The 21,214-nt window shown below is 35.2% G+C and overlaps 2 protein-coding genes across 5 annotated transcripts in view; one reads left to right on the forward strand and one right to left on the reverse strand.

Annotated features, from left to right (window-relative positions):
- The window catches only part of IWS1 (interacts with SUPT6H, CTD assembly factor 1), a 40,642-nt gene extending 27,934 nt beyond the window's left edge, over window positions 1-12,708 (forward strand). Inside the window, exons 5-15 of one of the 2 annotated variants that reach the window (XM_074214930.1) lie at window positions 532-589; window positions 1,754-1,854; window positions 4,021-4,171; window positions 5,165-5,247; window positions 5,735-5,864; window positions 6,670-6,787; window positions 8,081-8,192; window positions 8,538-8,594; window positions 9,387-9,498; window positions 9,973-10,120; window positions 12,325-12,409. In XM_074214930.1, coding sequence (XP_074071031.1) covers window positions 532-589; window positions 1,754-1,854; window positions 4,021-4,171; window positions 5,165-5,247; window positions 5,735-5,864; window positions 6,670-6,787; window positions 8,081-8,192; window positions 8,538-8,594; window positions 9,387-9,498; window positions 9,973-10,101 — 1,051 coding nt within the window. In that variant the 3' untranslated portion in view covers window positions 10,102-10,120; window positions 12,325-12,409. Of the gene's footprint in view, window positions 1-531; window positions 590-1,753; window positions 1,855-4,020; window positions 4,172-5,164; window positions 5,248-5,734; window positions 5,865-6,669; window positions 6,788-8,080; window positions 8,193-8,537; window positions 8,595-9,386; window positions 9,499-9,972; window positions 10,121-12,324 lie in introns of both variants that reach the window. The other variant, XM_074214929.1, reaches the window with a different exon arrangement.
- Window positions 149-21,214, reverse strand: part of LOC141507357 (coagulation factor X-like) — a 53,138-nt gene continuing 32,072 nt past the window's right edge. For all 3 annotated transcript variants that reach the window (XM_074214933.1, XM_074214931.1, XM_074214932.1), the window contains one exon: window positions 149-19,943. In XM_074214933.1, the coding sequence (XP_074071034.1) occupies window positions 19,366-19,943 (578 nt within the window). In that variant the 3' untranslated portion in view covers window positions 149-19,365. The remainder of the gene's footprint in view (window positions 19,944-21,214) is intronic.

Raw genomic sequence — 21,214 nt, forward strand, 5'->3', positions numbered from 1 at the left:
TGAATTTGAATTTCCAGCAGATTCTTAGAAATATTAGAAAAACTTTGTATATTTCATATACATTGACATACCTATTAAAGTAGGTGACAGTATAATGGTAAGTTCCTGCTTTTTATAATCTACTGGGATCTTAATATTATGACTACTGTGGAAATGAGGAAGCAGTCTAGTGTGATGGTATGCACTGCTACCAGGGAGTCTGAGACTGTCAGATCATTTGAGCTTGAAAGTTCTGAATGACAGTAAACTAAGCTAATCAGGTATCTCCTTTGGGTCCAACATCAATATGATAAACCCCTCCTAAGAGCAAGAGACCATCAGGCTGCCTACAGAGGGTAGAAACAAAGCAAGTCAAATCTCTGGTGCTCATCAATAATAGTGAGATGAGGTCTTTGAAAGCTATCTGCATTTTCAGCCTCAGCAGGATAAAGAGAGGCAATTCTGCTCTCCTAGCCAAAAAAAAAAAAAGAATAAGGAAGGAAAGAAAATAAAGAAACAAAAATAATTCTTCCCCATTTATATCTTTTCCAGGAACTTGATAGCAGATATATTTGGAGAATCTGGTGATGAAGAGGAAGAGGAATTTACTGTAAGTATAGTATAAAACATTTACTTTTAAAACACATCGACTTTTTTTTTATTCTCAGATCAATTTATCTAGCCCTAACCTCTCTCCTAATCTCTAAACTCACCTCTCGAACTGCCAAATAGACTTCTCAGACTGGATATTTTGTTAACATCTTAGACTCAACATGTCTAGAACTGAACTCATTCTCTTTTCCCCAAAAATTTCCCCTTCTTCTTAACTTCCCTGTCTTGTCTAGGGCAACACTATCCTCTCAGTCATCCAGGGGTACAACCTATGTGTCATTGTTGACTCCTTGCTATTTCATTCCTCCATATACAATCTATTTCCAAGGCTTTTTAATTTTATCTTTGTAGCATCTCTCTCATGACTACTTTTCCTTCTTAACATTGCTTGCCAGCAATGTTAGGTGTAGGCTCACTTCACACTAGGAATATTGCAATGGCTTTCCATTTGGTTTCCCTGCTTCATATCTCTTTCCACTACAATCCATCCTCCATTCAGCTGTCAAAAATGATTTTTCTCAAGTGAAGATCTGACCATATTGCTCTCCTGATATTCACTGAACTTTAGTGACTCCTTCATTGCTAGCATCAAATATGAAATCCTTTGTTTGGATTTTAAAGCCCTTCACAACCTGGGCTTTTCCTATCTCTTGATTCTTTTTGCACTTTACATCCTTCCTAAGTCCCAATACTTCATGATTTAGTGACATTGACCTAGTTTTTCCGCCCACAAGACCACATCTCCAGACTCCAAACATTTTCTTTGATTGTCCTTCAGACTGGGAATATTCTCCCTCCTTATCCTGACTTCCTTCAAGCCCCAAACCAAATTTCATATTCTGTGAAAAAGCCATTCTTTATTCCCCTTAATGCTAGTGCCTTTTCTCAGTTGATTATCTTCAATTCATTCTGTCTATATCTTGTTTATCCATAGATATTTACATGTTATCTTCCCTCTGAACTCCTTGAGATTAAGGACCCACTTTGCCTTTCTTCATATTCCTAGGACTTAAAACATATTAGATATGTAATCAATGCTTATGGACGTGTGTGTGTGTGTGTGTGTGTGTGTGTGTAAGTAAAAGTGTACAGAAGAATACCCATTTAGGAAAGCAACAGAAAATAGGAACTTTTTAATTAACCTGCACTGTCTCTGACTTAGGGTTTTAACCAAGAAGATTTGGAAGAAGAGAAAAGTGAAACACAAGTTAAAGAGACAGCAGATGATTCAGATTCTGATGATAATATAAAAAGAGGAAAACAGTAAGTTCACATGTGGGCAAAATTTGTTTTATAAAATATGAGAACAAATGTTTGAAGTAATGGTTGTAATATTATTTCATCATAGTTGCCTATAGTCTTTACATTGTTCACATGTACAGAATCTTAAAATTGAGATTCCTGTCTTTATTACAAAAAAATAAACCAATACCATATTTCCCCCCCCCCCTCTTTTATCAATCCCAATTTATTATGCCATAAACTTTCCTTGGAAGAGAAGAGGAAAAGTATTAGTCTTACTAATGAGGTTTTATAAGATAAATTAATAGGAACCGCCATTAGACTATTTTTTTTAGATTTTTTTTTGAGCTGAAACAGATTTGAATCTCAAAATAATAATAATAAAAACAGATAGCATTTATATAGTGCTTCTTGTGAGCCAGACATTTTGATAAGCACTTTTTATAAAGTTTATTTGATCTTTACATCTGTCCTGTGGGTTAGGTGCTATTATCTTCATTTATAGATGAGGAAACTGATGTAAACAAAGACTAATGACTTGTCCAGGATCACACAGCTAATGTTTGTGACTCAGATTTGAACTCAGTTCTTACTGACTCCGGGCCCAGTACGCTGTCCCCTGAACCACCTAGATACTTCTAATTATGTATATATTCTTGTTTGGCTTTGCAATATCATATTGTCCCGTTTTAAATTTTGATGCAAAATGCCATCACTATATTTAGATCTCATTTTAATTTGAAAAACACTTTGACCATCTATAGTTTCATTCCATTTTCCGAAGAACCCTTTGAATTAAATAGTTTCACCCCATTATGCTAATGAAGAAACTAAGGCACCTAATAGTTAAATAATTTGTCTAAGACTATATTGGCCACAAGTTAGAAAACAAAAGTACATAGTGCATAATGCAATGCTCCTAAGCATCTTGGTGGAGTAAAAGAACTGAAATTGGAATTCACAGTTTGAAAACTTATCATTTGACCCTGGACTTCCCTTATTCTTTAATCTGTAAATAGGATTAATATTTCTAATGCCTCCCTCATAGGATGGTTTCCTCTATCTACCAAAAGCTTATTTTAAATGCATCTGATGAAAAAACAACTCTGAAAGATTTTAGAACTTCAATCACTGTTATGATAAGCCATGAATCTAAAGGTCTGAACATGAAATATCCTGCCACTTCCTGCCAGAGAAGTGATAAGACTCAAAGTGCAGAATTAGACCCATTTTTAAATGAGGTGATCGTAATATATGTTCTGGAGGGTTTTTTTCCCTTTTGTTGTTCAGAGAGGGACAGTAGAAGGAAGAGATAATAAATACTTACCAAAAAACTTTTTTAAGGCACTTAAGTCAGATTCACAAATGTACAATTTTACCTTCAATAAGAGCAGCTCTTGGGGCAGCTAGGTGACAACAGTGGATAGAGTACTAGCCCTGGAGTCAAGAGGTCCTGAGTTCAAATGTGGCCTCAGACACTTTGGGCAAGTCACTTAACCCCATTGCCTTGTAAAAAAAAAAAGACAGTTTTTAAAAAAAAAAAAATTTCTTTGCAAGTTCAAGATTAGTGCCCATATGTTTGTTATAAGTAAGTTGTTCATCTTGTTATTACTATATATGCTAAGTAAAATGCATCCTGAACAGCATTATTTGTAAATTTTATTTGTAATATTGTAACATACAAAATTTGATTATAGTTCTTCTAAAACCATCGTTCTAGACTGGGACTTCCTTGAGCACTGTGGGGAAGGTGTTCTTCTCTGGTTTATTTTTGTACGCTTCAAGCACCTAGATCAGTTCAATTCAAGAAGCATTTCTTGAGCATCAGCTATATAAAACTTCATCCTTCTGCCATATACAATAGGCATGAAATCTTCATCCCTCCCAGGAAGTCCAACACATTCTTGACTATTTTATACATAGATAAAATGTCTCTTATTAAGAAAGTACTACTTCACAATTTGGAATCAGTGTAAGAAATAGCTTTATTTTCAAGTGGTAAATTATTAGAGGGCAAAGTGTTATTAAAAGGTCTGCTTTTTTTTTTCAAAGTACCCTACAAGTCACCAACAGATCCCAGAGTTGAAATTTAAATGCTTACAAAGTTTATAGATATGAAAAAATGATGACAGGGAGAAAATTCTTGATATCTTCACTATATCTAGTTTTGTTTTTTATGGACTCTAGCATGGACTTCATGTCAGATTTTGAGATGATGCTGCAGCGTAAGAAGAGTATGAGTGGAAAGCGCAGGCGAAATCGTGATGGTGGAACTTTTATTAGTGATGCAGATGATGTAGTTAGTGCCATGATTGTTAAGATGAATGAAGCGGCTGAGGTGAGATTTGTCATATATTCTAGCATACATCTTTTTTTCCTCCTATCGCTAATTGGATTGGTGGCATTTTTGAGCTCTGTTAAAGAAGCTCTTGATTTTTCCCATTTAATGGCTATTCAAATAGTCTACTTTTTTAGTCTAAATTTGGAGAATACAAATAATTTTAGCTTTTCAGTTACCTAAAATAAAGTTGTGGGTCATAAACTTTTTCACAAAGTATATAGAAAGTATTAAAATAGTTGTCATGAATCTATTTTTTCTTAGATTTGAATAGTTTACCAAGACATTTCAGATTTTTCTATATAAGAATCATTTTACTGGATGTGGGCAAGAAAGCTAGTTTACTTCCTTACATCAGTGGAATACTAACCTGTAGATATAATTGCTTTATTCCTTTAAAGATCTTCTAAGGGTGGTAAGGTGGTGTAAAGGATAGAGCACCGGCCCTTGAGTCAGGAAGACCTGAGTTCAAAGCCATCTTCAGAGACCTATCTAGTTGTGTGACCTTGGGCAAGACACTTAACCCCATTGGCTTAAAAAAAAAAAAGATCTTTCGAATACATCCTACAATTCGTATTTGTCCCACACATAATCCATTTCTTAGGGTTACAAAATTCTTCCTAATATCTAAAACAATTATCTCTCTCTCATCTTTCTGTTAAAGCCTGTATTGTTGTTCGAACTGTCTGAAGAGTTAATGATTTATTCCACATATTAATTAAAATAATTTCTTCTTTGGCTCTTTAACTTATGATACCTGCTTTTATTAAATGACAATAGTTAAATGATAATAGGTGTGTTTGATCCACATTTACAAAGTTAGAACATAATTTGGTTCTCAATAAAAATAATCATTTTTTTCCTTTTCCATTCTGATCTATAAGACCAGTAAATATCTCAAAAAGAGCAATTTTGTGTTTTTAACTGAAACAATGAACTAAATCACTAATGACTTTAAACATTTAATTCATTCTTTCTGCCTCACTTTTATAGGAAGATAGACAGCTGAACAATCAAAAAAAGCCAGCACTGAAGAAACTGACTTTGCTACCTACTGTAGTTATGCACCTTAAAAAGTAAGTACCTTGTTTGTTTATTGCCCTACAGGAAGAAATTTTTTTTCTTTGTATTAGGATTATGATATAAAACTTGGTTAATATTTTTCTTATGGGTGCAGTGATAGATCATATATCTCCCCTAGGGTCTAGCTAAATTTTGAGTGTTTATTACCAGATTGGCTACAAGGCAATGAATTTTTTGACTAAACAGCTGTCAAACAAACCTAAGTCGAAATGGGGAATGCATTTTATGTCAGTGCAGGGACAGTATCACAAATCTGGGAAAAGAATATTAGAGCTTATCTAAGTACAAAATTTCATTAAGTTCTTTTAGGAGCACTAAGATTTCATTCCTTCAAAGTTTAACTGTTTTTACCATTCATCTGTACATAATCATATAGTGTCTTGAATTGTTATTTAAAGTGTTTCATAAATATATATCATCTATTCAAAACAATTCTGTAAGATACACAATCATCATTTCTCCTGGAACTTTTCTTTGCAGACAGGATCTTAAAGAGACTTTTATTGATAGTGGTGTAATGTCTGCCATCAAAGAGTGGCTTTCACCTCTACCAGATAGGAGTTTGCCAGCACTGAAGATTCGGGAGGAACTTTTAAAGATCCTACAAGAGGTTGGAGCATTACTTTTAATGACTTGATCTCTAGATATTATCTCATGTATTCTTTTTACCATTGTTTTCCAAACTTTTTATTTTATAACATGGTTATATATTTCTGCTTAGTAGTAGTTATGAATATAAATTGGTGATACTATTGATCATATCACATATGATAATATTGAAGCCTGGAAAAAACACATTTTTTTGTATTTTTAATCTTGATAAATATGCTAACTGACTGAACTGACTTGTACAACTGAATTGAAAAAGTTGAAATTTTTAAGTATCTGATCAAATTTTTAATTCTTAATTTTCCCTTTATTCCACAGAAATGCAAATTTCTTATATCCTTCCCTTCTTTAACTCCAGCAAATAAGCTCTCATATTCCCCACAAAAATTTTTGAATTTTGTTTTACACCTGGATTCAGAGGTGATAATATTTTGCAGTTCTTTTCTTTTTCTTTCCCTACCTCCTAACCCCAATAACCTTTCCATCTGCTTGGCTTTTTTTTTTAAACAAGGCAGTGGGGTTAAGTGACTTGCCCAAGGTTACACAGCTAGGTAATTATATTGTGTCTGAGACTGGATTTGAACTCAGGTCCTCCTGACTCCAGGACCAGTGCTCTATCCACTGTGCCACCTAGCTGCCCCCTGCTTGGCTCTTATCTAGAGTAGCTTGACTCTAGAAATAGAATTTTGTGCTTTTATTATACTATATAATAATATGATTATTACATCTTTTAGTTCTACCAAATTTGATCATCAGGCTTCTTGTTTCCTCTGATTATTTAATGAGTGTGCATATGTGATTTCCAGCTACCTAGCGTGAGCCAGGAGACCCTGAAGCACAGCGGTATTGGACGGGCAGTGATGTATCTTTATAAGCATCCCAAGGAGTCCAGACCCAACAAAGATATGGCAGGGAAATTGATCAGTATGTAAATCTTTTCTAATGTAGTAGCTTCTGTCTAATCTATAGCTATCTATCTAAAAAAATGAGGGCAAAGTCCTGATTGTGTTTCACATGCTAAACCATGACTCCATCTCCATTGATTCCAGTTTAATTTCTGTAACATATTAGTTCCAATATTAGTTGCCTTATATTGCAAAACTAGAAATGCAATGGTAATATAAACAGTGAAAATATAAAAAGTTTTTGTTTGAGTCAGCTGATGAGTTACACTTAACAGTTGCTCATCTGAAAATATGGAGTTTAACATTCATTATTTCAAAGATGTCTCCAGTTTTTTCTAGCAATATGATTTTTTTTAATATTTTATTTATCGTTGTAAATTGAAGTTGTTTCTATGCTTATGGTTCTACACATTCAGATGATAAGAAATATGTCCATTATAGAGATGAAATTATACAAAACATTTCTGCATTAGCTATAGCAATATGATTATGAATAATTTTGGACCTTTTGTTAGTGAGGCAAGGAAAAATAAAAGAATTGTTTTTATTTGTATGTGAATACTTATTTAACCCACCAAGGTTGGGTTCTGTCTCCATAATGCCTACACAACTGAATGAAAAGAACATTAAGTCAAATTCTATATTATTTGGGTATTTATAAAGACAAATATAATTTTTTTTTAGTTTGTTTTTTTGCAAGGCAATGGGGTTAAGTGTCTTGCCCAAGGCCACACAGCTAGGTAATTATTAAGTGTCTGAGGCCGGATTTGAACTCAGGTCCTCCTGACTCCAGGGCCAGTGCTCTATCCACTGAACCACCTAGCCACCCCAAGACAACTATAATTAAGTAAAATTTTAGAACCTCGATAGAGTCAGTCAGATAGCCTAGTTTGAATACACTTTCTGCCACTTTGTTAGTTTCATGACGGTAAGTTGCTTAACTTATTTGAGCCTCAGTTCATATCTAGTAATTTGTAAAATTACTGTATTAAATATTTAACATGTTTGTTTTGAGGAAAAGTTTGCAAATCTTAAGATGGTGTAAGAGTATGAGTTATTTTTAGGCTGATTGTGTATCACTGAGCTGACAGGAAATTAGGGGTTGGGGACAGGGAATGAATTAATGTAGCCACAGGCTTTTGTGCCTTCAAATTCAGAGAATTATCTCTTATACTTAACTGTAAAATGATCTTAAAATCATTTAACTTTCAAAACTAGAGTATTTTAAGGGCTATGAATATGATCAGTTTTAAAGGTGGGGTTAAGTAGGGAGACTTATCCCTAATAGCTGGCCCTTTTGTTCATGTTATAGATGAGTGGTCTCGGCCTATCTTTGGCCTCACCTCCAACTACAAAGGGATGACCAGAGAGGAGAGGGAGCAGAGAGATCTGGAGCAAATGCCTCAGCGTAGAAGAATGAATAGGTAAGAGAGAAGATCTAAATTCAACCTTTGCCACTGTTTGTGTTTCTGTCTCCATCCCCTTGTTAGTAATTAGTCAGACATTAGAAAGTTTATCCCAATGTGTTTGTCCTCTTCATTTTATCTACTTAGCTAATAGAGCTATAATAAAGTAATGCTGTGAAATTGAGTAATGCAGATTTTTTCCTCTCAAGATTCAGCTCAGAAAGAGCATTTCTTAATACGATCCTATAAAGAATATTCCCTACGCTGATGATAAGTTAAAAGCCTAATGTTTCAACTTGATTTTATTCTAAATCCAAAAAAGAAAATGGAATTCTTAATTCTGATTTTTTTTTGTCTATATAGTTCTGGTGGTCAGACACCAAGAAGAGATCTGGAAAAAGTGTTGACAGGAGAAGAAAAGTAAGCTCTTTTTTTTCCCTACAAAAAAATGTTCACTTAATTTGCTTGCCTGTGTACTTGAAGGAAAGATTTTTTTAAAAGTTTAAAATGATATCCAGTGCTTAAGAATTTTGCTAGTTTCTTTTTTCTCTTTTAGATGATTTATTGATTTATTTTGTCTTTTTTTTTAACCTCACTGTCACTTCCCAATTATTATCTCCCTCCAAAAGAAATTCACCTTTCTATAGAATGTACTACTACCAACAAATCACTGAGTGTTATTAAGCCCTCAATTTGTCCCAGGCCCTGTGACAAGTATTGAAAATACAAAGACAAAATCAGTCCTTGCTCTCAGGGAGTTTATGAGCTAATCAGGTAGACAACATAGGAACAACAATGTACAAAGAGATAAACTCAGGCTATTTTGGAAGTCATCTAAAAGGGAAAGCACTGACATTGTAAATAGAACCTTACAACTCCAGTAGCAATGTACTGGTGTGTCTGGATTCCTGCAGACTCTAATATTTAACATTTTCATCTTTTGTCATCTTTACCATTGTGATGACAATGAAATGAAACCTGAGTCTTTTGCCCATTTAAAATTTATTTTATTCCAAATTTAAAAACCAAAAGAGAGAACATCTCCCTGTACATAGATATGAAACTATAAATCTGTATTTCATACCAATTCATAGCAACATATCTAATCATAAATGGGAAGATTTTTGTGGATTTCTCTGGATAGCTCTCTGAGTTTACTTTTTTCCTGAGACTCAGCCTTTAAAAAAACTTTTTTCCTTTTCCCTATCCAAGAGCACTTAGACCTGGAGACCCTGGCTTCTGTGCTCGTGCCAGAGTACCAATGCCTTCCAACAAGGACTATGTGGTCCGACCCAAATGGAATGTGGAAGTAGAATCATCAAGGGTAAGTGACTATGTAGAGGGAAAACAGATATCTCTTTTATTGCCTCTTCTCACCTAATATATGTGTTATCTATATGTGTGTGTGTGTGTTGAGAAAGATCTAGTATTTTCTCCTCCAGTCAGACCAAGTTCCAAGGAGCAATACAGAGATTGTTGAGAACATGAACATGATCATTTGTGAAGATGAGTATGGTCCCATTTTCAAACAACAGTCTTTTCAAGAGAAATCTTTTATTGTAGCCCTCTTCACCCTATATAGGCTTAACTGTCCTAGGATATTTGAGCAATTAATCCTGACATTAAATGAAACTATGTTTGTATAATCTTCACCAGTTTCATTAAATCTATTAGTAGAAATTGAAGGTTGAAATGTATGATCTGAATCTTTAAATTGAAAATAGAAGGTTATACAACATTCACCAAATCGTTCATTATTTCTTTTGGTTTTATCCATTAATTGGAATACTGTTTCTAGCCTGGTATTCTTAGAAAAGGCCTAAGCCGCTTGGAAAAACACAAGAGGCGATTTGCAGAACAGAAACGACTCAGCAAAATGCATCGGGCTGTCAAGTTCAGCATTGAAGGCAACAGGATGCCCTTGTAAACCAGAGTCTATCAGAGAGGTATCTCTGAGGACGTGTGAACCTCTGCATGTGCTTTAGCTAATAGCTTATGGAGTGAAGAAAGTGTGTCTTCATGATCTTAACCAGGAATGCCAAACTTTGTCCTTTGTGATTGTGACCCTGAATTTCAAATCTATATGAATTTGTCATTATAGACTACAGATTGCAAGGACCTTTCTCAATGATTTTATTCAAATCATGCTTTTAATAAGACTGTCTTTTTGAGTCCCTGAGTGTACAAGGGAGGTAAAGTATTAAAAACGTAGATTCAGAAGCTACCTTTCTGCCTATTCTTCTCACAGTGATGGACATCCAGTCCTTTTCTGAGACATAATAAGGCTTACTAGATAGGTTCCAAAACCTTCCTTTTCTCTTCTCTCTTCCTTCTCCAACTCTCTTTCAAGATTTTTGCAAGGCAGTGGGGTTAAGTGGCTTGCCCAAGGCCACATAGCTAGGTAATTAAGTGTCTGAGGCCGGATTTAAACTCAGGTCCTCCTGACTCCAGGGTCTGTGTTCTATTCACTGTGCCACTTAGTTGCCCCTCATTTCCCGTTCCTCCTAGTTCCCTCTTTCCTTCCCTTACCTCCATTCTTTCACCTTTCTTATTTCTTTCTGCTTCCCTCATGCTTTTTTCTTTCCTTTCTTCATGATTGAAATCTTTTCTACTTCTAATTTTTTTTTTATTAGCTCTCCTCTCAGTTACTGCCATCTAGTGTCAAATTTGAGAATTCTCACGTGCCTGAAGAGGAAGGCAACAATTTTATTCACTCACCATACATGAAGTATCTTTCTGTGTTAAGTCAAGATGCACTCAGTACTATCTGTATGCATTTCAATTTCATTGATTTAAGAGGACTTACTCTATGGCCTATGCCTTCAAAGAATTTATAGTATATAGAATTTTAAAGCTGGACCTCAGAGATCTTCTTAGTCTGGAGGTTCATTTGCGGGGGGGGGATCATGGATCACTTTTCTTAGTCTGATACCCCTTCACAGGATAATGTTTTTTAAATGTATAAGGAATGTGAAATTAATATTTTTTAAAAAGCAGATTCACAGACCTCAGTTAAAGAACTCCAGACTAACCACCTCCCTAATTTTACAGATGCATTCAGAGAGGTTGACTTGCTAAAAGTTTCATGCTGGTTAGTGATAGAAGCCAAGACTAGATCCTAAGCTTTCTGACCCATAAGCTGGTATTTTTTCATGTTTTTTAATAATAAAATTATAATAAGGCATACAATATCTCCTTAATCTTGATATTATATTTTTTCCTTTGTCCTGGGGCAACAGTTGTGCTTAATTGTAAGCCCAGTTCTTATCACAACCAACAGATTCTTAGGAACTATCTGTACTTTCAGGGATAAACAATATAGGAGTTATCACCTCTTTCAGCTTCCCACAAAGAGGCAGTCTAGGATGATAATTTTTTTTTTAAGAAAGGACAAATTTTTTATAAGAGAAAATCTTCACCATTTTCACAGATACCAGAACACTTAGGAGTTAGATGTGATGATTTTAGGATATAAAAGAACATCAGTGGAGCTATTAATTATAAAGTATGACTAGGAATAGATGGTAAAGTTAAAATGTCATAATTTGTAATGGTAACCCTAGATTTGTCCATTATTTCAGACTATTTTTAGGAGTCTTAAGTCCTTTCAGATAAGAAATTTCTTTCTTTTCCTACTTTGGTATAGAATACAAATTACAGTATTTATTACTCATTTCTTACTGTTTAGATTCTATCACATTGTCATTGGTACTTTCTTCTCCCCTTAGGTACAAGTGTCCCCATTGTCTTATAAGATTTATCTCCTTTCATGCCTAGTATTCTGTGTGATTGTGGGTTTGAAGTGATCTTATATGTGGCTTAATTTTAATCAGAATAGGAAGGGATTGCTTTTTTTTTCTTTTCACCTCTGAGTTAATCACCTTAAAGAAACTTTCCATGGACTAAGTAACGGTAAAGAAGCATTGGCACGAAACATTCCTTTAGCTCTAATGTAGTATCATATATACATAGATTATTGTCCACAACCTGCTGTGCACATTTGTTTTGCTAGTACTTAGCCCCCAAAGCATCTTGTTGGAATTGTAGATCTCACCAATTTGACTGCTGTATTTCCATTGCTGGAAGACAAAACTGTGTGTGCTCAATTTCTGTTCTCTATTTTCTTAACTTTTTTTTTTAAATCTATTAGTTTCAGGGTACTTCTAAGAAAGGAATCAGTCGATTGGATAAACAGATGCGGAAATTCACAGATATACGGAAAAAAAGCAGATCTGCTCATGCAGTGAAAATCAGCATTGAAGGCAATAAAATGCCATTGTGACCTTGCTGATGTTCCTTCATCTCTACTGTAAGGAATGCCACCATTGGACTCTTGGGAAAGGATGACATTTTAAATTTTTTTAGTGTATCTGTAAATTGTTGGTTCAACTTCTGTATCATGTCCTTGGACTTGAGACTCCAAGGGCAACTCTCCCAATTGTATTTAAACCGTTCTGTTGTGTACTTTGTACAGATGAATACTCGTTGTACTGCTTCAGACTTTAGACAATAAATGCCCATCTGGTTTTGGGAAGCTGTCTCTTCATTGTTTCAGAAGAAATGTGTAATAATAGAAAATCATATTACATGTTTCATGAGTTAGAGAAGCGGTTTGGGGATAAGAAATATAGCTATTTTGGAATTTTCTTCTATTTCTTCCATACTCTTTAAATTGCCCAGTTGCCTAATCCATTTGATTTTATGTAAGATTCTGTGTCTAGAAACTTTTTTTAGTAGCCTAGAGTGCTAAGTCTCAGAAAGATGAACCTAGTCAGTAGCAATTCATTCTCCAATTTATAGAAATAGTTAATAATTAACTAGAGAAGCAACAACTTTAATTATTCAGAGCACAGCCAAGAGACTTGAATATACATTATCCTCTCCTTATTCCCCAAAGACAACATCTATCAGAATAAAACAGGTATCACAGATTCACTGAAAGCTTATACATTTTCTCTTTGGTAACCTTCTATACCCTAACTCATGCAAGACCTGACTACTCTTATGCTAGCATTCTAATAAGTTATCTAGTTTCATAAGGCATAGCAGAATGACTGCTGAGATAGGGATGCTGACTATGGAGTAAGAAAACTTCTTTAATACTTCACTGGCTCATCATCTTATTGATGTAGGACCCTGCCCTACACCAGTGCAATTTGAAAGCCATTATAGCTTTTCATCCTGCGTGAGTGATTCTTATCTTTGTCCTTTCATAAATTCCCCAGAAAGAATCTACCCCATATGTCTGAAGTCTTCCTCCAGGTTTTGGAGGGTTTTTTTGGTTTTTGGTGGTTTTTGTTCTGTTTTGGTTTTTAACATTGTACAGATACCAGTACAGCCCTCTCACAACAAGATAGAAAAATAAATTTTGAACGATTTTAGCATAGGGACCAAAAACCTCTGTACCTCACTGACCTTTGGAGTTCATCAGTGCAGTGTATCAGCACAAGAATTGATAATTCCTTATGACAACCTCAAATCATTTAGGAAAAATATCATTTCAAGAGATAAGGAAGTATGTAAATTTTGGAAATACTTCCTTCAAAAAGTTACATTTCTGAAATGAAGCTCCTTAGAAAGCTGATGAGCAATGAAATATTCCCTGACAGCATCAGATGCATGCAGTGTAGCTCCCAGAAAATAATAAAAGATTAAAACTCACCAAATTCAAATATCACTAGACTTGGAATAGATGATGATGTTTGTCTTTCACTCTCAAAGAAGATCGTGATATCAGGGAGATGATGCAATGACAAGCACATAAATTTGATTAGAGTCGGAGGGTGCTGGACTAAGTCACCAGCCTCACTTTCAAGTTTCTCCAGACTCATCTGGATCCCTTGGCCAGATAGGAATCAGAACTGGAGATGGCCCTTGATGCAAGGCAATGAGGGTTAAATAACTTGTCCAAGGTCACACAGCTAGTAAGAGACTGGATTTGAACTTCCATCCTTCTGACTCCAAGACCTTTGTTCTATCCTCTGCACTACCTAGCTCCCCTTCAGTCTTTGAGTAAGAGATATTTAGGGAATATGATCTAGGTTTGTAATTCTTAATATTTCTCTTCTTGACAGTGGCATTGAGGAGAGTTTTAAAGGAGACATCTTCCATGCTTGTGGGAGCGTGACTTCCACTGTTTCCTTGTATCCATTTGTCATTACTTCATTTACTAACCTGTCCTCTCTGCCCAGACCAGCAGAAAAAGGTCATCCTAATCTTACTGCCACCTCTGAATCCTCTCATTTTCCTTTTGTGGTGGTGGTAGACTCTCTCAGGCACCCATTCTTGTGGACAGCCATGTGAGCATGCCCCAGTTAACTATGGTGTATATAGTTTTTATGAATAAGTAGGTTGAACATGTCAGTGAGGATTTTTTCAGTGCTTACTATGGACCAACTATTTTGTTAAATGTTGATCATACAAAGAAAGGTATAAATAGCCCTTATCCTTAAGGAACTCATAATCTAATGAGTGGGGCAACATGAAAACGGCTATATACAAATAAACCAAATACAAGATGAATAGATTCACCTCTTGCAGTTGGGATTTTGGTTAGGACTTGAAGAAATCTGAAGAAAAAGTTTCTGGGCATCGATGGCAGTCAGTGAAAATGCTTCCAGGAGATGGATGGAGTGCTGAATATGCAAGGAACAGCAAGGAAATCGGTGTCCCTGTACATGGAAAAGTAGGATAGATCCAGATTCCAAAAAACTTCAAAAAACAAAAGATTTTATATTTGATCCCCAAGATGATGCTGGAATTTATTGATTAGAAGTGACAAGGTTAGATTTACTTTGGGAAGATTGATTTTGATAGCTGATTGGAGAATGTACCAGAGTGGGGGGAGATGAACAAGTCAGAAAGACTAACCAGAAGGTTGGGTGATGAGGGCCTAGGTAGATCAGATAACATTTTGTTGATATTAAAAATGAGCCCTGAGGGATAGCTGGCACAAACCTTTCATAATGGAATGATAGGCTAAAATTATTACAACAGAAAATGTGGGTGGCAAAAACTAACTGAAGATTCAAGCCTCTTGGATTGTCCTTGTCCTTTCTTTCTCTCTTGTATAAACATGCACCATGGCCTGTAATGAATGTATCCATTTCAAGATTTATTTTCCACTAAAGTTAACATGGTGAAAAAGGGTAGGGCATATTCCAGTCTTTCAAAAATTAGTCTTTTGGTTCTATGCATTTTGTTTCACTTTTAATATAATGGGTTTTGTAAAACCATATAGAATCTCTTTTAATCCCAAACGTGTGTAGAGCATTTAAAATGCAATCTGATGTATATAAATCTTCATTTGCACAGTATTTTTAAGTATTACTGTTCTATCAACCAAGGTACAACTTTAGTCACTCAAGTTACCAAGTCAGAACCAGGGAGTTCGGGTCTTCAAGTCCCCAGGAACTAACTGGGTGAGTTTATTTCATAGAGACCCAAGCAAGAGGAAGGATTTGTTTGTTTACTGATTGCAATGGGCCTGGAGAAATATAAATGTTATTGCTAATGTATGCTTGCCTTCCTGTGAGTGGTGGATGTTTTAACTATGAATGTGAAATGAGGTGGGATATAGTTCAGATTTGGGGTAGGCTTAGCTCTAAATCTGACAAGTTCATCATTCTTTATGAACCAGTAAGCCAAGTAGATGAAACTACAAAGCTTTGAAGTCTTTAGAAACTTCCCTAAAAGGTAAAGAGAAGTGCCCACATATACTAAATGTCTGGTCCCTGCAGTTAAAAAAGAATGGGGATGAAGAAAAGGAATGTTTCTGTTGTTTTACAGGGGATATGCTGTTTGTAAAAGAACCATTTCTTTATTTCTTCCTTCCTTGTCTAAACAAGAAGACATTGAAACTCTTCATTCTTTTATAGATAGAAAGGTGAAAGAGTCCCTCAGAGAGGTCATCCAGTTCCATGCCCTCATTTTTACAGATGAGAAAGTTGGAGGCCCAAAAGTGATTTGCTCAGGTCATACAGTAAACAGGGCAGGTATATGAATCCAGGTCCTTTGACTCTAAAGTCAAGTCTCTTTCCAGGCATTGTGCTTCATCTCCACAATGATTCCTCCCTACCATTCCAGACTTTCTTCACACACATACTATTTTCCAACCAAACTGAACTTCTTTACCTAACCTTAGAATCCTTTCTTCTATCTCAGTGTCTGCGGATAAGCTCTCTCTCCTATGCCTGTTATGCATTCCCTCACCTCCACTTTAGATTTCTTACAACAGTAATGTGCCAACTCATACTCAAAATTTTTCTTAACCACTAACATCCTAAATTTTAATGTTCTTCCTTTTTTTTTTTTTTTTTTTTTTTTTTAGGTTTTTGCAAGGCAACCGGGGTTAAGTGGCTTGCCCAAGGCCACACAGCTAGGTAATTATTAAGTGTCTGAGACCAGATTTGAACCCAGGTACCCTGACTCCAGGGCCGGTGCTTTATCTACTATGCCACCTAGCCACCCCTGTTCTTCCTTAAAGTACTAGTATTTATCTATATTCATATGTTCTGTGTCCCCTATCCTCCATTCTACCCTAGTAGAGTTAGCACATAGATTGCCCAAAAGGCCATAGAGAATGAGACCAGACCAGGAAAAAATTGTAAAGGAATCTGATAGAGGAGCTCTATGTTTTTCAAAAGTGGTAAGGGAAATGATCTATTTAATTTTATTGTAATCTATAAACATGGGAGAGGAGAGTGGGAAACTGTTGTTATAAATATCACCTGAATCCTATTTTGGCAGAGGGGAGGAGAGAGAATAGTATGTATTAAAATCCTGAAACATAACAAACTTTTAAATTAGCTTTTCATTTATTTACATGTGAACAGATGACTTGCATCATTTAAAGTATCCATGACAACTTGTCAGTAACTGTAAACCCCCTTCACTTTTTCTTGTCCATTTATCTCTGTAAATTTTTAAAATACGGCTACACTGTATACTCTTCTGTTTTTACTTTCTTTGCTTCATTATATTTCATAAAGATCTTTTTAAAATTGCATTATAATATTCCATTACTTTAGTATACCACATTTTACTGAGTCAGGGCTCATTTGTTGAACATTTTGGTTTCTGGGTTTTTGCAATTACAAATAACATGACTAAATATATTTGAATAAGCTCTTCAAATTGTTTTATAATGTTCTCTGGGGCATAGTCCTAATAATGGGATCTTTGAGTCAAAGAGTGTTATTATATTTGTAGCTTTTATAGTATTCTCCAAATTATTCCCCAAAGAGTTCATCAATTTGCAGTTCAATGCAATTTTTAGAAATGTTGATTTTTCATGACTTTTTCAAATCCCTGGGCAACTTTAAAAAAAAATGCACAACTTAATAATCAACAAGCATTAAACCTACTATTTTTCTAGGACCGTGTTAGGTACTGTTGGATACAGTTACAATTAATAAAACAGTCCCTAGTCAAAAAGTGCTTACATTGGAATAGGGTAGACAATAAGGAGAGGTATAAGTAGATATACAGAATCAACGTTTTTAAAAATGCTTTCACTGGTCATTCCCCATACCTAGAATACTTCCCCTCCTCATCTCCGCCTTCCTGGCTTCCTTCAAATCCCTGCTAAAATCCCAACTTCTATGAGAAGCCTTTTCTCATCCTCTTTAATGTTTATGTCTTCCCTCTCTTGATAATTTCCAATTTATCCTGTATATATATTTTTTCTCCCCATTAGATTGTGAGCTCTTTGTGAATGGGACTGCCTTTTTCTTTTCCATGATGCCTCATAAATAGTAGGTACATCATAAATGCTTATTTATTGACTGACATTGACAGAGTAAGAATCCAGTGAGTATCCATAATTGAGCTGTACAGGAATAGTTAAGACTTGAAGCATATAGGTGGGTATAGAGGAGTTCTCCCATCTGTGATTTGAACTGTGATTTGAATTTCTCTTAAGTTGTTTTTAATATATTTCTATCCCCATGTCAATGGTTACCTCCCATATTTCTTTGTCATATAATGATATAATACTTGCTTTTTCAGGTTTCATCATGACTGTTCATCACGTCTCTGAGAGGTAGTTGGGAGAACTCATGTGCATGTAAGTAAAAGTCCTAGTCCTCCAGTAAGAGAGTTAACAGCACTTATATCTTTCTCATTTTAGTTTTATTTTATTCTGAATTTAACAACAACAACAAAAAAAGAGAATTTCTGAATACAAAGTAGCACAGGATTATGAGACTGCAAATTTCAAATTATGTGTAACACCCATACCCCCTGTGTAATACATAACATACATACATACATGTATGTATGTATGTATATATTTGGAGTAGGAAAAGCAACTGAGGTTAAGTGATTTGCCTAGAATTGGACAATTAGTCTGTGTCTGAGGTCAAATTTGAACTCAGGTCCTCCTGACTCCAGAGCTAGTGCTGTGTATGCATTGCACCACCTAGCTGTCCCTATTTGTATACATTTTGGATATGTATGTATACTTCCATATATGTGTATTTATACTATGTATTGGTATACAATGTAATACACATATATATGTTTATTAGCATTTCTCCATGTCTGTTCATACATATGCATGTTTTGGGTGTATGAGTATCAGTGTATGCATGTATATATTTAAATGTGTATGAATATCTTTGTGTGTGTGTGTGTGTGTGTGTGTGTATGATGGGGGAAGGTTACTTTCAAAACCATCCTGTTTTCCTGAACACTGGTATTTTAATAAAGGTTTGCCAATTTACTTAAATTTAGGATGTGGAAACCAAGGAAATTCTCTAGATACTCAATATAATTCCAGGCAGATTCATATAATCCCAGGGAGATCCACTGCTTTATAAGGGAACTCAAAGGTACCTTACTGTTCCTTAGCTTGTTTCCTTTAAGGAGAATGGACAAGGTAGCCTGTGAAGGTGAGCCCTAGTTCCCTCCAGGTCTTTGTTGTTGTTGTTATTGTTATTTAAACCTCAGTTGATTCTATTCTGTGAATTAAGTTGTTTCCAGATGATGATCTACAGTAGCATTTTAAATAAATCTATTATCAAATTATAATAGTTATCTTTGTAAGTTATTTTTATTTACTTAAAGAAATATTGGGGAGGGTGAAGTTTCACTTAACATTAGGCATCCTCAACCTTCCTTGCAAAGTCAACAGGTTTGGGAGCCCTCCTTCCAACCATCAACTGATAGGTACACTTTGGTCAGATCCTTTTTATTTCAAAGCTGGAGTTGCCTCACTGGCCTTATTTGCAGCTTCAATGGTCTCTTTAATCCATGAAACATAATTGGAAACTCGAGTGTACACACCATACTTGCCTTCCTCAGCACAGCCTTCTCCCCAGCTGATAACACCTAGCAGGTACCATGTGTCACGGTAGAACACTGCCAAGGGTCCGCCGCTGTCTCCCTTACAAGAGTCCTTCACCTCTGCGTAGTAACCTGCACAGAACATATTGTCTGTGATGATCCTGTTTGTTGATTTCAGGCAGGTTTCCATGTTGATCATTTGTAAATCCACACGCAGTAGGAAACGGGAAGAAGGACCCAGGTAGTATGTGGATCCCCACCCACTCACCATCCCTGTCTTCCCTTCTTTAGTTAGCAGGGTCCCTAGGTTATGGTTGGGAAGGCAAATAGGAAGAATGTATTTGTTAAAAACTACATCTTCACTCAGACAAAGAAGAGCTATGTCATTATCATAATTCTCCAAGACAAAGTAAGGATGAATATGAATTTCCTTTATAGCAATCTTCTCTTCATTTGGCTCTCTTAGAAACTTGTCATAATCACCTACAATGATATAAAAATAACAGACATTAATACAATGTTTATTATGTGCTAAGTATTTTACAATTATTATCTCATTTGATCCTCACAGCAACTGTGGGAGGTAGGTGCTATTATTTTCCCTATTTTACAGATTACAATGGCAGTAACTTGCCCAGGGTCACACAGCTAATAAGAGTCTGAGGCTGGATTTGAATTCTGTCTTCCTGACTCCGTTTCCAGAACTCTAGCAGCCTCAAAAATAAAAGATGATTATGTTGTTTTCAGACAAATAAAACATGGAAATAATAAGTACCATATCTTACTCTTCTCTAAATTCCTATTTACAGGGTAGTATGAGATATCCTAAATAATGTTTAACTATTCAAAGTTATACTAGTGTAAGATTCTAGACTTGGAGTTAGGTTTACCTAGATTCACATCTCACTTTATCACTTAACTGTATGATCATAGAATAATCTTCTTTATATTTGGGGATATTAGTTTTATAACTTATAAAATTCTTATAGTACTTCCCTCTCTGAGTTATTAGAATTAAATGAGATTTTATACATATATATATATATATATATATATATATATATATATATATATATATATATCTTCGTGAATCTTAAAACTGTCATTGTTGTTAACAAACATACAAGTAATAATACTCTTGGAAACAATACCCTTATTCCAGGGACTTCAGGGAAACATCTCTTTGGAAATGACTTTCATAAGCAACTTCACATCTTTTTGAATATCTTCAGTGGCAAGAAGCAGTTTGGTATGGTGAACAGAGATTGGAGTCAGGAAGACCTGAATTTAAATGCTACCACTAGTGGAACTGGGTAACTAGGTGGGCAGGGCACCAGGACTAGAATTAAGAAGACCTGACTTCAAATCCAGTCCAGCCTTAGACACTTAATAGCTGTGTGATCCTGGGTTTCAACCTTTTTTGTCTCAATTTCTTCATCTGTAAACTGGAAGAGAAAATGGCAAACTACTCAAGTATCTTTTCCAAGAAATCTCCAAATTGTGGTCATAAAGAATCAACAGACTGAAGCAATTGAACAACAATGGAATGTATTTGTGATCCTGAGAAAATCACTTAAATTCTCATTCCCACCATACAACTTTCTAAAACTACCTGTTTTCATAAGGAAAGGAAGTTTCCATTAAGCAAAACTAATATATCCTTAATAGTAATAAATCTCTTTTCTTTGAAGACAACTCAGCTTTCTGGAAACAATCAAAAGTGATTCAATCTTCTGCTAAGTGGTAAGAAAACT

The sequence above is a fragment of the Macrotis lagotis genome, chromosome 1 (genome assembly GCF_037893015.1).
Source record: "Macrotis lagotis isolate mMagLag1 chromosome 1, bilby.v1.9.chrom.fasta, whole genome shotgun sequence".
Taxonomy (NCBI): Eukaryota; Metazoa; Chordata; class Mammalia; order Peramelemorphia; family Peramelidae; genus Macrotis; species Macrotis lagotis.